The 13,046-nt window shown below is 38.1% G+C and overlaps 1 protein-coding gene across 1 annotated transcript in view; it reads right to left on the reverse strand.

Annotated features, from left to right (window-relative positions):
• The window catches only part of SPAG17 (sperm associated antigen 17), a gene marked incomplete at both ends in the record, with an annotated part of 104,477 nt that overhangs the window by 36,157 nt on the left and 55,274 nt on the right, over positions 1-13,046 (reverse strand). The window contains 6 exons of the mRNA XM_080612689.1: positions 2,350-2,555; positions 6,503-6,616; positions 8,168-8,296; positions 8,848-8,959; positions 10,133-10,357; positions 12,640-12,734. Coding sequence (XP_080468815.1) covers positions 2,350-2,555; positions 6,503-6,616; positions 8,168-8,296; positions 8,848-8,959; positions 10,133-10,357; positions 12,640-12,734 — 881 coding nt within the window. The remainder of the gene's footprint in view (positions 1-2,349; positions 2,556-6,502; positions 6,617-8,167; positions 8,297-8,847; positions 8,960-10,132; positions 10,358-12,639; positions 12,735-13,046) is intronic.

The raw sequence follows: 13,046 nt of genomic DNA on the forward strand, positions 1-13,046 counted from the left end.
ACCAGCTACTAAGAAGGAGAAAAATGACTGCTACTGCTGAACCCAGGACAATTCCACATTTCAAAGAATGAAGTAAAAGAATAGACTACAGATTTCAGTTGTTACAAAACATTAAAGTCCTTTCTACCACTCATTTTTAACATTTTGAGAGTTTATGGCTTCTGAAGTGGAAACATTAGCTTATTTGCTTTGGTTGTGCTATCTTTCATTCCTCTTCACTAACCCTTGAAGAACAACCCTTACTAACTTTATTCATTTTGCCGAGTCACCGTGTTATCTTATGCACAGTGTCGAGATGACAATAAATGGATAATGTGAAGCAGAAGAGAAATAATTTTGAAGTTGCACATCCATTATTTTACCTATAATCATTAAAAGAGCACAAAAGGTTAAGTACAGCAGTACTTCAGTCTGCTGCAAATACAGCACTGACTTGAGAAAGGAACAGGAAAGAATGTTTGGCCATCAAAACGTGGAATGCTCTTTGCATTGCTCCATAGTGGAAACTTTTCTCATGACTAGAAAAGATGAGGCTGACCTAAGTAACATCTGAAGACCCTAGAACATCTGGAAAACATACAATGGACCCTTTGACGCCATCTCCCTCAAAACCTGTTACAATGAACTACACTATGCCAGTAGTCATCAGGTGAAAACGGTCCAGGGTTGCAGACCGAAGTAACAGAGAGAACTTGTCCTGGGATTACCCCGTATTTCATTTTTAGGAATATAGGGAAAAATTGGCAGATGTTTTGCCACCTATCCTAAAAACTTCACGGGCTGAAGGTCTTCCGGCAAACTATTCCAGTACTTTACTTTGGTTAACCTTACTGACATTTTCTTACAGATTAGCCTGAATCTCTCTTCCAGAAAATAAGTTTCTGGAAAATTTCTTCTGATGACATGAGCTAGCAGAAGAAATGATGGTGTCTCTTTACCTCTTTACAGAAGGCTATTCTGTTTTTCAACTTTTGATCAAACAAACCCAAACTAAGTCTTTTAATCTTTCCCTACCCATCAAGTTTTTCTAGACCTCTATTTTTTCTTGGTGCTTTTCTAGACACTCTTCAGTGTGGCTCATAATCTTCTTGCAGAGCAATATCCGTAACTAGACACAATACTTCACCTGAAGCCTACCAGCCCTGAATGGAAAACAACTTCATGTATTTAGCATGCTGTACTCCTGTTTATTCACCTCAATGTGGTCTTTGCCCTTCTCACAGCAAGATGGCATTGTTGACTTATGTACAGCTTGTGATCCATTGCCACTCTCGGACCTTTGTCTGTAGAACTGTTATTGATAGAGCTGTTATTCATTCTGTAGATATATTGAATTGCATCCTATTTTACAGACCGTGTCCATATGAATTTCTCTAGCTTGCTTTAGATTCTAATCCTGTCCTCCAAAATACTTGCACAATACTCACACAGCGGGTGCTGCATGCACTAATGATAGTCTCTGTCAAAGACATTCTAAACGAAATAGTAAAAAGCCTTTTAGAAGAAGAGAAGGAACTCGGATGTCCTCCAGACAGAATTCTAATGGCAGGGGTATTTGTTTGTATAGGGTTCATTTGTGCCACACAATTGCTGTATATTATGCTGAGTGCTGTTTGGCAACCCCCTGCTCATTTTCCACGCTCATGCTCTTTAAATACCTAACTAAACTTGTTGAAATTAGGCAAGCAGGTCTTTCTGTGGATATGGACAGAATATATGTTGAAACCTTACTTCATCCACTAGGTATCATGGAAGCAGCATAGGTACATCGTGTTTAGAGTCTTCCAAGTCTATTCTTACAACTCTCAGTTTGTACTCATTCTTGTCTTATTACTCTCTCCTCTCATTTACTTTGTAATGGAAGCTACCTCTTTTTTCTAATAAACCTGCACTGCATTTAACCCTAGTTCAGGTTAGATATAAGGAAGAAGTTCTTTACTCTGAGAGTGGTGAGGCAGTGGGACAGGTTGCCCAGAGAAGTAAATGCTCCATCCCTGGCAGTGTTCAAGGCCAGGATGGACAGAGTCTTGCATAACACAGTTTAGTGTGAGGCATCCCTGCCCATGGGAAGGGGTTGGAACTGGATGATCTTAAAGGCCTTTCAACCCAAACCAGTCTGTGATTCTATGATTTACACATAAAGTCATAAAGGCTAGCTGCCAATATGTATATCTGAGAAGAACTGGATGAGTAAAATATATCCTTAGAAGCACCATAAATACTTAGGAATTTGTGAAGACATAGTTCAAGTCCCTCTGAGAAGAATCCATGTTTCTGGTTTGTAAGTTTATGTATTTGAATTTTTGTTCTTTCTTTTCTGTTTTCATTGGATCACGTGTAATCTCTCACCTTTTCTTCTTCATGCTTCACCAGATCCTCAGGAGGTGGAGGGCCTGTTTTCCTATTTGCTTTTGCAGATGGTTGAGATTTTCCTGATTTTTGTTTGATGGGCTTATCTTTTTTTCCTGAAGGTGATGTAACAGGAGAAACTACGGTTGGAATATGAATAGAAGGGATGTTCAGAATTCTTGCTAAGACAGGATCAGTTTCATCATCTAAGGAAGGGAAAGACAGTATTTTTAATGCAAGTAAGTTTCATAAATATAGATGGCCAAAGTTTATTTTTTAACATGATTTTGTACATCAAATTTTACCTTAGAAATAATAACCTCGGTGAGGGTGTTTATTATTTCAGATAGAAGGACTGAATATATTAAATTATTCAGAAAAATCTTTCCATAGACTGACTACTTGTCAGCCTAAAAATCATCTTGAAATTACTGTGTCCCACAGTTCATCAGTTGTCTCTCAAAAATAGAAAAGACAGTATTTTTGATTCTCTTTTACCTGCAGAATTCTAAGATAGGTGGAGACATTCTGAGTCTAGTATTTAGGTCACTGTTGTTATGCTTTATCATGGGCTGATCCAGAACAGACTGATTCCAGCAGTTTTGCACTATATAGCTCTACTTTGCTATAGCGATTCAGAAAGATTCTGATGATCCAGACTTGGTAAGACTCTCCCAATTCTTAAAAGGCCAAGCATAGGGCAGCCTGCTAAGCATGACAGGACGTAGTCATGTTGCCTTCCAAAATAGTTTCTTGAAAATGAAATGAATACAAAGACATTCTGTAAAACATTTTTGTTTCAATCAACTGACATTTCTCTTCCATCAAAGAACTCAGCCAGCTCTAACCTTCATGCTTTTCTGAAAGAATTTTTTTGAGTCATCTTTTCTTGCTTCAAGGCAGCCTCAGTCCCAAACCAACAAATCACAAAAGAGCACCTTGTCTCCCATCCACACAATCTGACCAATTGAATTCTTGTTTGTTTTGGAGAACATGTTACTGCAGATGAAGCAACTTATTACCCACATCTTAACCGTACCTATACAGATAAGAACTGAAAACACCAGTGAGCAAAACACAGTGATCTCAGAAACCACTTTTGAAAGCCTTTTTAAAATAAGTAAAGCAAGCTTGATTTGCTTAGTAGTTGCTGCAAACTACGAAGTTTAACAAGTCAGTCATTTCAAGAATGTCCTTATGAAGACTTCCAAAAATACTTGGTTTAGTTTGTTTTGGTAAAATTATATTTTAATTCTGCTTCTTCCAATGAACAGTATTATTTAATATGAAAAGTGCTGCATCAGGCAAGGAAAAGCTAAATAACTCATTGATAAATTGCCATCCAGATCACATTCAGGCAAAGAAGGAACGAAATGCATCTGGAAGCATGATAATGGAACCATTCTGGTGTGACATAATAGCATTTTACTGTAATGCAGATGAAGTGTTAGTATACTTTTGGCTAAAAATGTCAGAAGGTAGGCCTGAGTGCTACTATGTCTACTGTTTCCATAAAGGTTTTGACATAGACGGTTTTAGCTCTGCACATTTTCCTTACGGATGATTCTACATTTCTGGCAACTGAAAAAGTGACCCAAACCCTAAGATTCTAAGGCTAGAAGAAACTATTATCATCTGGTGATAAACTCCTATTTTGACTTGGATAACAAGCCTTCCACCTCAGTACTTAAGCCTTCAATCTCAGTATTTGTCTAGGTGCCAGCATGAGGGAAACACAGAGATATCTGAATATATCCATGACCTTTAGTGTGAAAGAGAAATTTAGATCACCACAAAGATTTTTGAAATCCCCATTTTCATTAACTGGTGCATGAGAGTCTGGTGCTTTGTTAGGTGGCTCTGCTTTCCTGTACTGAAATTATGCTGTGTGGCTTTTATGGCTTATTGGAAGTCTGAGGAAAGGAGAAGAAATCTGTTTCTTTCATAATAATCTAGAGATAAAGTCTCAGCTAATTATATAAAACAGAAAAGTTTCAAATTCTCCATGGAGTCTGATACACATATTTGAGACAGCATGGCCATGCGAGAAACAAGCAATAGTATCCATCTCCAGGTGGATGGTGAGAAGAATCAGCTGACTAATAAGCTTTGACAGAGTTACTGCTCCACAGAGAAGTAAGATAGCTTAAATGAAGGATTCTGAGGCAAAAGTACAATAAACTCATTAGTGAATGTAGTCCATCTTGTCAGATGGATATAAATATCTATGTGGACACTGCGAAGTGTGTATAAGCAAGTTCCTATATGTAGCAACAGGAGTTACCATTCACAGGTACCCATGCTGTGAAATGGAGCATGCTCAGGTTCAGATGACACTACAGTGATGAATTTAAGAACAGAAGTTATTATAGGCTCTTGACCCCTACGAAAATGTCACCTACCTCTTTACTCTGATTGCCCTGAAAAAAGAGAACACAGTGTCAGAGGATAACAGTTAAAAAGTGTATTGTTGAAACTGAGGAAAAGTGCCTTCAGGAATCTGAAGGTTTCCTTCTTCCTGCACAGACATGCAGATTTCTACCACTTGGAATTGTACTCTCATAATTTTGCCAAAGCACGAAGAGCAAGCGCAAAGGTGCTATAGTACCCAGGGGTGAAAGCCCTGCAGGTGCTCAAGCACTGCCTTCACAAAGCAACAAGGAGCTTACTTACAAAGCTGGCTGTAAGGTGGTCTGAAGTTAGACATTGGTCATGCTAGAGAAAACAAATGCTCATTCAAAACTTCAACAAATACTAAAATTTAACCAAGAAATAAAAGATGCATGAAGCTGCAAACAGTCTGAGGCGTTTTGTCATCTTAGCTTCCCTAAAGGAAGATGTAAGAGAGAAAATGAGAAAAGCAGGAAGAAAAATGAGCATTAAAGAGGTTTCAGAAACTTACTTTTGTAATGCAGAGAAAAGAAGCAATTTGCACCCAATGTAACCACTCAGTGGAGAGAAACTGTGGATTACATAGCATACTGTTCTACATTAGGGATGGATGTCATATGAGAATGGTCTAAACCAGAGTATTTCTGGTCAGAATTTTTCTGAACACTTATGGTTGGAATTACATGACCTTAAGGTCTTTTCCATCCCTAACTATTCTATGATACAAATACCCACAAAAGGAATTACGTGTAAACAACTGATTGTAATAAAACTGCAATCAAAAAATGTCAGTCAGCAGCGCTGCACTGAAGCTCAACATGGCAAGGATTATTCTGATGTAGAATAGGATGCGCATGGTAGATGTGAAAAAGCCAGAACATCCCAGCTGACATTTTTAATTAGACACATCTCGCTTTTATGCCAAAATACAAGTTTTCACAGTCCACTACCTTGTAAATGCTCTCTTGGCCCAAGTTTTAAAAGTTATTTTTTAGTCATTAGTTTGTAAAATGTATTTTAAGAATTAAAACTGAGTGTACAGTTGAATGGTTTCCCACAGTCCACACAAAGATGCAACCAATTAAATGTTTTCAGATTTTAAGAGCTGAAAAATGATGGGATTATTTTCTAACCAGGCTTCATTTTTATCCATATGATAGTTTCAGTAGTCTTTCAAATGTAATGGAAACAAAAAGCTCTTGGTAAAAGCAGATGCTATTTTCACTGTGGTTTTGTGAAGCAATTGCTTCCAGTTGGTGAATGTGTTTATTGAAGGGCTGAAATAAATCCGGCCTTATGTCTGTGCAACTGTAACCTAAAGTCCAACTCCTCATGTCGAATGAAAGTTCCATAATCACCTCTGTAACTTTACAAAAATATTATTTCTTGGAAAACCAAGGAGACACCTTGGCAATTCACATTTGCTTTGGCTCAAATGAATTGGCTGATTTTGCTGGGCTACTTAATGACAATACTTGTAAGTTTCTCCCTGCACTGCTCTGTTTTCACAGGAAGCAAAAAATCATTGAGACCTCTCTCTGTTTTGAAATTCAAATCACAGAATATTCTTGACAATGTCATCTCATCTTGAGCCTTGCTGAAAACTCCTCACCATGTAGTAACAGCTGCTGAGAAAGGCACAATTGCATGGGACAAATTATTGGGGTAAGGAAGGAGCGGATGAAAAAAAAAATTAAGCAAATAAAAAGAAAAGATTTCCGTCTATGGTTCTCAAATATCCACTTTTATTTGCTTACTTTACCTGCTGTCTTCCCTGTAGGTCCGTAATAGCTCAGGGACAGCTGGATTCCATTTTCCAAGGTGGCTGAAAAAGATCCAAACTTGCTCACAGCTTGCTTCTGATTTTCCAGTTTTCCTTTTAAAGAAAAATTGAAATTAATTTTATAGATAGCAACACATACCAGAACCACCTGACCTGCAAACCAACAACTGGTGTGGACTGGTGTGAACAGGGGCACCTCCATGTGGATGACTAGCCTGTAAAATAGACTAATATAGGATGGGAAAGCTTTATGTATAAATATACACACACATATATATGTGTGTGTATGTGTATGTATATATAATATAGAGTAGTATATAAGTCAGTTTTGTGTAATACAGCTGTTTCATCTAGAAATTGCATTCTAATTAGCTAGGGATTTCCAATATGGGGAACAGCTTCTTAGAACTGTGAGGAGCAGCAGAGAAGCCTACAAAAGAAGGTTAAGGAAGGTACTCAACGCTTAGCCATCCCCAAGGTCTTGCATCAACAAGACACACATGCTTAGACCTTACCTGCTCCTACTTACTGTCTGTCATTGCAATGTCCATTGGTGACTACACCTGCAGAATGCTGTATTGCTATTTTGACTGCATTAAAAACTTACCATGCTACCATTCAGCCACTGGAAGTACCACAGTGGGTTAATTCTTCTCTGCCCTACTGCCTTTCTATGAGTTCCTTCTGTTTACACAGGAGGAAAGCCCCCCACTCATGCCAAGGGAATACAACTTGCCTCAGATCCTAGCACAGTGGTGACTGGAAGCACCATTTGGCAGGCCCCAGAATGATAGAGGTCTACTTTCAGAAATGCAGACAAGAAACATCTCATCTGTGGAAGGGATGCACATTTTCTATTCAGACAACCTGTAATTAAATCACTGGTGGTAGCTGAAGCTAATGAGAGGAGCAAGAACAGGATGCTTTCTAAAACTGATGAAGATTGAACACCTACTGAAAGTTATACTTTTCCAATACTCTTCAGTTCAGTGAAAGCAATTCCATAGTGCTTTTGGCAAACATACAAATTGTTACAGACTTGCCTCCTTCTTGGAAACACTCACCTGGTTTCAGAAACGATTTGGATTCAATGCTTTTGGAGTGTTAGGAAAATATGAACCAGCAGCAGAACCTGCTGAATTGCAGAAAGATCTATTTCCAAAGCACAGATTTTGAGGAGGCACTAATGCCATGTTCATCTGACCCACAAAAGGAGGTTATGCTCAAAGAGGGAAATCTTCCCTTTAAAAGGCAGACATTTATTCTGGTCACAATGGACATGATTCAGTTTGCATCTTCTTAGGTTTTTCCAGGCCACATTAAGATCTGAAGGAGACCTCCACTAAAGAAGAAAATTATTTTCTAAAGGAATGGTGACTCTTTTCACTGATTTCCTTGCTTTGGAAAAGAGGCTGGTTTGCACCTATTGCCCTGTACTGTGCTTCTACATCTTGGTAAGATCTCTGTACTCCTTGGTGCTTAATTCAGCCAACTGGATTTCTACTTCTATATACACAACACTGATCTTATTTACCCTCTGCCATTAGTAGGAATTTATTTCCTATTAGTTGATAAGGTTTGCATCCAATTACAAAATATGTCAGACTATTAAATTCTTTGTATCAGTAATGCCAACTCACTAACCTGATCTCATTTTCTGTTCTTCATTAATTTCTTGCATTTCAATTTCTTTTAAGTCTTTCTTGGGATCTGTGATATGAATGAAGAAATTGTGGTTGTCTTTTAGCACTCTCACCTTTACCAAGGTTAGACCTGCAAAGCAACAGAATTCTGTTATTGCTCCCACTTGGCTTCAGAACAGCCCTGCATCTGCAGCTCTAAAGCACACAAAGAAAAAAAATTGCTCAGAAGTGGACTGCATTGCCTAGGCAGCAGACCAAGAAGACAAAAAAAAGGTTAACACTAAGCTTAGCCTAAAAATTCAAAAGCTTCCTGAAAATTAGATCTGAGAGACAGCAGAATAACCCTCTTGCTTAGGTACAGTGCATTTGACTGGACAAATTATTGGAACATGCATTCTTGAAATATCATGCATTGGCTGCCACTGAACAGACAAATACGAACTGATTTTTTTCCTTCATTTCTAATTTTCTGGTACTTTATTTATCTATCAGTTGCTACGATACTACAAAAAACCTGTACACATTAGTAGTGACAAGAGGCTGAAATGGAATTACTGATACCCTCACAATGTCTTTACTGAATTTCTACTACTGAGACACGAAAGAGCATTTATGGATTAAGAAACTACGCCATCAATCGGTAACTGAGTCAAAGCAAAGCACAAAGAATTAGCAAGTCACCTTTTACAAACTCTATCTTCTCTACTTGAATCTGTCCTCCATCAGATGGGAAAAGATACTGAGTGGTTCCTGATACTTGAATGACATCTTCCCCCATATTGTAGCCAAGAAACTGGAAAACCAAGTTTTCAATTATGCGTAAATGAGAAAGGCAGAAACCACGAAAGAGGTAAATGAAAGTCAGATCATCAGGATCCTACTGTTCTGGTTAACATTTTTTTTGCTTGGATATTTAACTAATGTAATAATGACTTCAGCAAATACATAGCATGCTGTTCTCATGCCCAAATACTTCCTCAGTTACTAGCTGAAGTAACTTGTTCCACATGAGAGCAGAATCTGGTCCTTCAGTGGTATGGTGCCTTCATGGAAGCTGAAGACTAGCAAGTAGACTGGTGGCTAACGTATAATAGAAGGGAAAGCAAAATTCTGACCAAGTACAAAGAGACAAAGTACAATGGGATCAGATAAAGGGCAGATAAAGATTCAACTTTCCACTCTCTAGATTTTAGAATTCAGACACTGTAAATCTGATCCTGAGACTGATGTGCCTTCCAAAAAGCCAAAAATTGGCAAAAATTAGGTGAGTGTACTCAAGTTCAGACTGAAATATTATGTATCTCTGAGTCTGAAGTTTAGACTAAAACGTATTGACATACATAAGTTTTGGATGCAAGGCTTAGACTCTGCAATTAAAAAGCAGTGCAAACTGCTTAAAAACTGGACAAAACTAGTGAAGAGTTCCCTCTGTTAAAAATACCCCTCTGTTAGTATAGCAGGTGAAATACCTTGTATTAGGGCACTCCAAGAATGAATTTTGAAACAGGAAATGGAAGAAACAGTTAACTCCTCCTCCTTGACTTCCAATATGAACAGCCAAAACTTCAACTAGGTCTAGCAGTCCCCGAAGAATATGGTTGTTAGAACAGGTCTTTATGTTCCTCCTTCCCACCCACTCCCATGGAAGTCACATTTTTAGGCAAAATTCATCCCATAAATATATTTTGCATGGGTACATAAACACGATCAACTTATCTTTGTGTTCATATCATATACACTAAAACTCATGAAAGTTAATTAAATAATCTTGTGTAGGATAATCTTAAGCATCGGAAACTGCTTTCCAAAAATTTTAGGAAAGGAGCTGCTGCAATAATAGAGTTAAACAAGACCTAGTAGGCTTAATTTTCCCTGAACTCCAATTTCCCAATGGATAATAGATTTGCTGTAATCTTGACTATATATATAAATAGTTAGCACTTTCCTAACATAGTGCACTCCTTACCTTATAAACTTTCTCAGAATGTGGTTCTGGGATGCTGGGATCCTCCTCAGCTTTCGCTGACTCTTCTTTAAATTTCTCTTGCGAAAACTTCTTGTTGGAACCTTTACTTTCTTCATGTATTACCTCCTGTCCTTTGTTTTTACCTCCCAGAGTTTCTTTTCTTCTTTTCTTTTCATCCGTAAGTTGTTCTTGCTCTCGTAACTGCTCCTGCTTCTGTTTCCAAGCCTACATTAAACATTAGGAATTCCAAAGACTGTGGTTCTCCTTGTATTACAAGATATTTCAACCTCAAAGGAATCAAAGTTCAAAGTCACCCTAAGCCATGCTTTCCAAATGTGTTGAAAGGTTTACAATAATACGCACTATATTGGGGCCTACAAGGATGCTGGAGAGGGACTCTTCATCAGAGACTGTCGTGATAGGACAAGGGGTGATGCATTCAAACTGAAACAGGGGAAATTAAGGTTAGATATAAAGAAGAAGTTCTTTACTATGAGGATGCTGAGGCTCTGGAACCTGTTACCCAAAGAAGTGGTAAATGCTCCATCCTTGGTAGTGTTCAAGGCCAGGCTGGACAGAGCCTTGGGCGACATGGTCTGGTGTGAGGTGTACCTGCCCGTAGGAGGGGATTGGACCTTGATGATCTTAAGATCCTTTCCAATCCAAACCATTCTATGATTTTGCATAAAATTACTGACTCATTCAATCCATGGGATCAGTTATTCTTCACCAAGGGAGACCTATCAGATGATTATTTGTATTTTACGCATTCAGTAACAAAATAACTACTCTGTTGTGCACTTTTCCACAATGTTCATCACAAAATCAGAATGCATCACTGGTATTAGCTTATTCCCAAAATGCAACTGAGATAAAATGATCTTACTCTTTTACATAAAGAGGAATGAGGTATCAATGCCAGAATTATCAACTTGTACCAGGAATATCTGAGATTTTTCAGAGCATTTTCAGGTAAGCATTCACAGTTACATGTTAGGCAATAGCCTAACTTGCACCATGACAGTTCAAGCTGAGTACCCAGGAACTGGTTAACATCATTTCACATCTACATTCCAAAATCAGTACTTTAAGTGCAGAGAATTACACACTATAAGAAAGATAAGACATGCTATGTCTGTGAAAAGTCAAAAAATGAAGTACAGAATAAGGGAGTACAACATTAAATAATCTAGTTTTTTGCAGATTAATGGATAGTGCCAATGATGAATTGAAAAATGCGTGTTTAAATCCTACCTCAGCCAGAAACAGTGTGCACCTAGGTAAGTCAATTTATCTGCAGCCCATGACCATGGACTACATCTATAAAATGTGATTCTCTGCCAAAAGGGAACTCTGAGGTCATACTTACATTCCTTAATTTCAAAGAACTCTAGAAAGCAAAAGTAGAAATCGGGTACATAAAAATGTCTATGAATCTGGATCTATGTTTCCATAGCTTTATAATCAGAAAACTTCAACGAGAAATAGGATATTATCCATAACTCTCATTTCCCAGTACTGCAATTATGAGTTGCCTTCTGAAACTATAGTCTAACTCCAAACAGTCTTCTCTTCAGAAAATAACAACTGAATCAATAAGGAATAAGACTGCTGCTGCTCTGGTTCTGGTCCCTCCACCACTCTGAAAGCAGGTATTAGCATAAATTCTCAAAGGGGTTTGATAGGACAGAGTGTCTTGACACAGCACAAACAGTATTTGCCTTCAGTTTCCCATTGGAAGAAGGGAAAAGGGCAACTTAAAGGAAAGCTAGGGTGAATTTTCATAGTTTTGTTACCTATCGAAGGTAGGAAAAAAACCCCCAGGATGCTAAGGAAGATTTAATGTGCACTTTGTGTTGTTTGGGGTCCTTTATTAGCAGACAAATAGAATAAGGATTTAGAACTGTTGGAACAAGTCCAGAGGAGGGCCACGAGGATGATCAGGGGACTGGAGCACCTCCTGTATGAAGATAAGCTGAGAAAGTTGGGGCTGTTCAGCCTGGAGAAGAGAAGGCTCTGTGGAGACCTCACAGCAGCCTTCCCGTATCTGAAGGGGGCCTATAAGGATGCTGGAGAGAGACTATTCTTTAGGGACTATAGTGACAGGACAAGGGGTAATGGATTAAAACTTAAACAGGGGAAGTTTAGATTGGATATAAAGAAGAAGTTCTTTACTGTAAGGGTGGTGAGGCACTGGAATGCCAAGGACATTGTGAATGCTCCATCCCTGGCGGTGTTCAAGGGCAGGTTGGACAGAGCCTTGGGTGACATGGTTTAGTGTGAGGCGTCCCTGCCCATGGCAGGGGGGGTTGGAACTAGATGATCTTCAGATCCTTTCCAATCCAAACTATTCGATGATTCTATGAAATTAAACAAGTATATAAAATATAGCCAAGAGCAGAAAAACTAAGAGGACTGAGTCAAGCCTATGCAAGAATGAAGGCTTACCTTCCTAAGAAAGCAGTGTTATTTAGTCCATTTCAGAAACATACTTATTTTTGCCTCACCTTTAGAGAACCTTCTCTGATAAAATGACTTCTTTCATTGTTGTACTGAAATTCTGGAATGGTCCCCATTATACTCTCAAGTACTGATGCGCTGCCTTTGAGAAATGAAAGGGGAATAAATGAGGTTACAAAAATATGCAAATTTAATAATTTTTAAAAATGGAAAAATAAAAAGGAAGTGCAAGTAAATTATATTTAAATTATATATATTTTAAAATAGTTAAAAGCATAAAAGTAGAATAAGGAATTTTTTATTTTTTTTTTAATGCAATAAAAAGTCTGTTCAGGTTAGAAGAAACTTCTCTCACAACTAGTATTACTAGATAGTCATAACTGGTGTCCAAATTTCATAAACAATATATCAACATATTTAAAGACTGACTTTCTCTGCTTCTTGCTATTGAAGG

Source organism: Psittacula echo (genome assembly GCF_963264785.1).
Source record: "Psittacula echo genome assembly, chromosome: 3".
Taxonomy (NCBI): Eukaryota; Metazoa; Chordata; class Aves; order Psittaciformes; family Psittacidae; genus Psittacula; species Psittacula echo.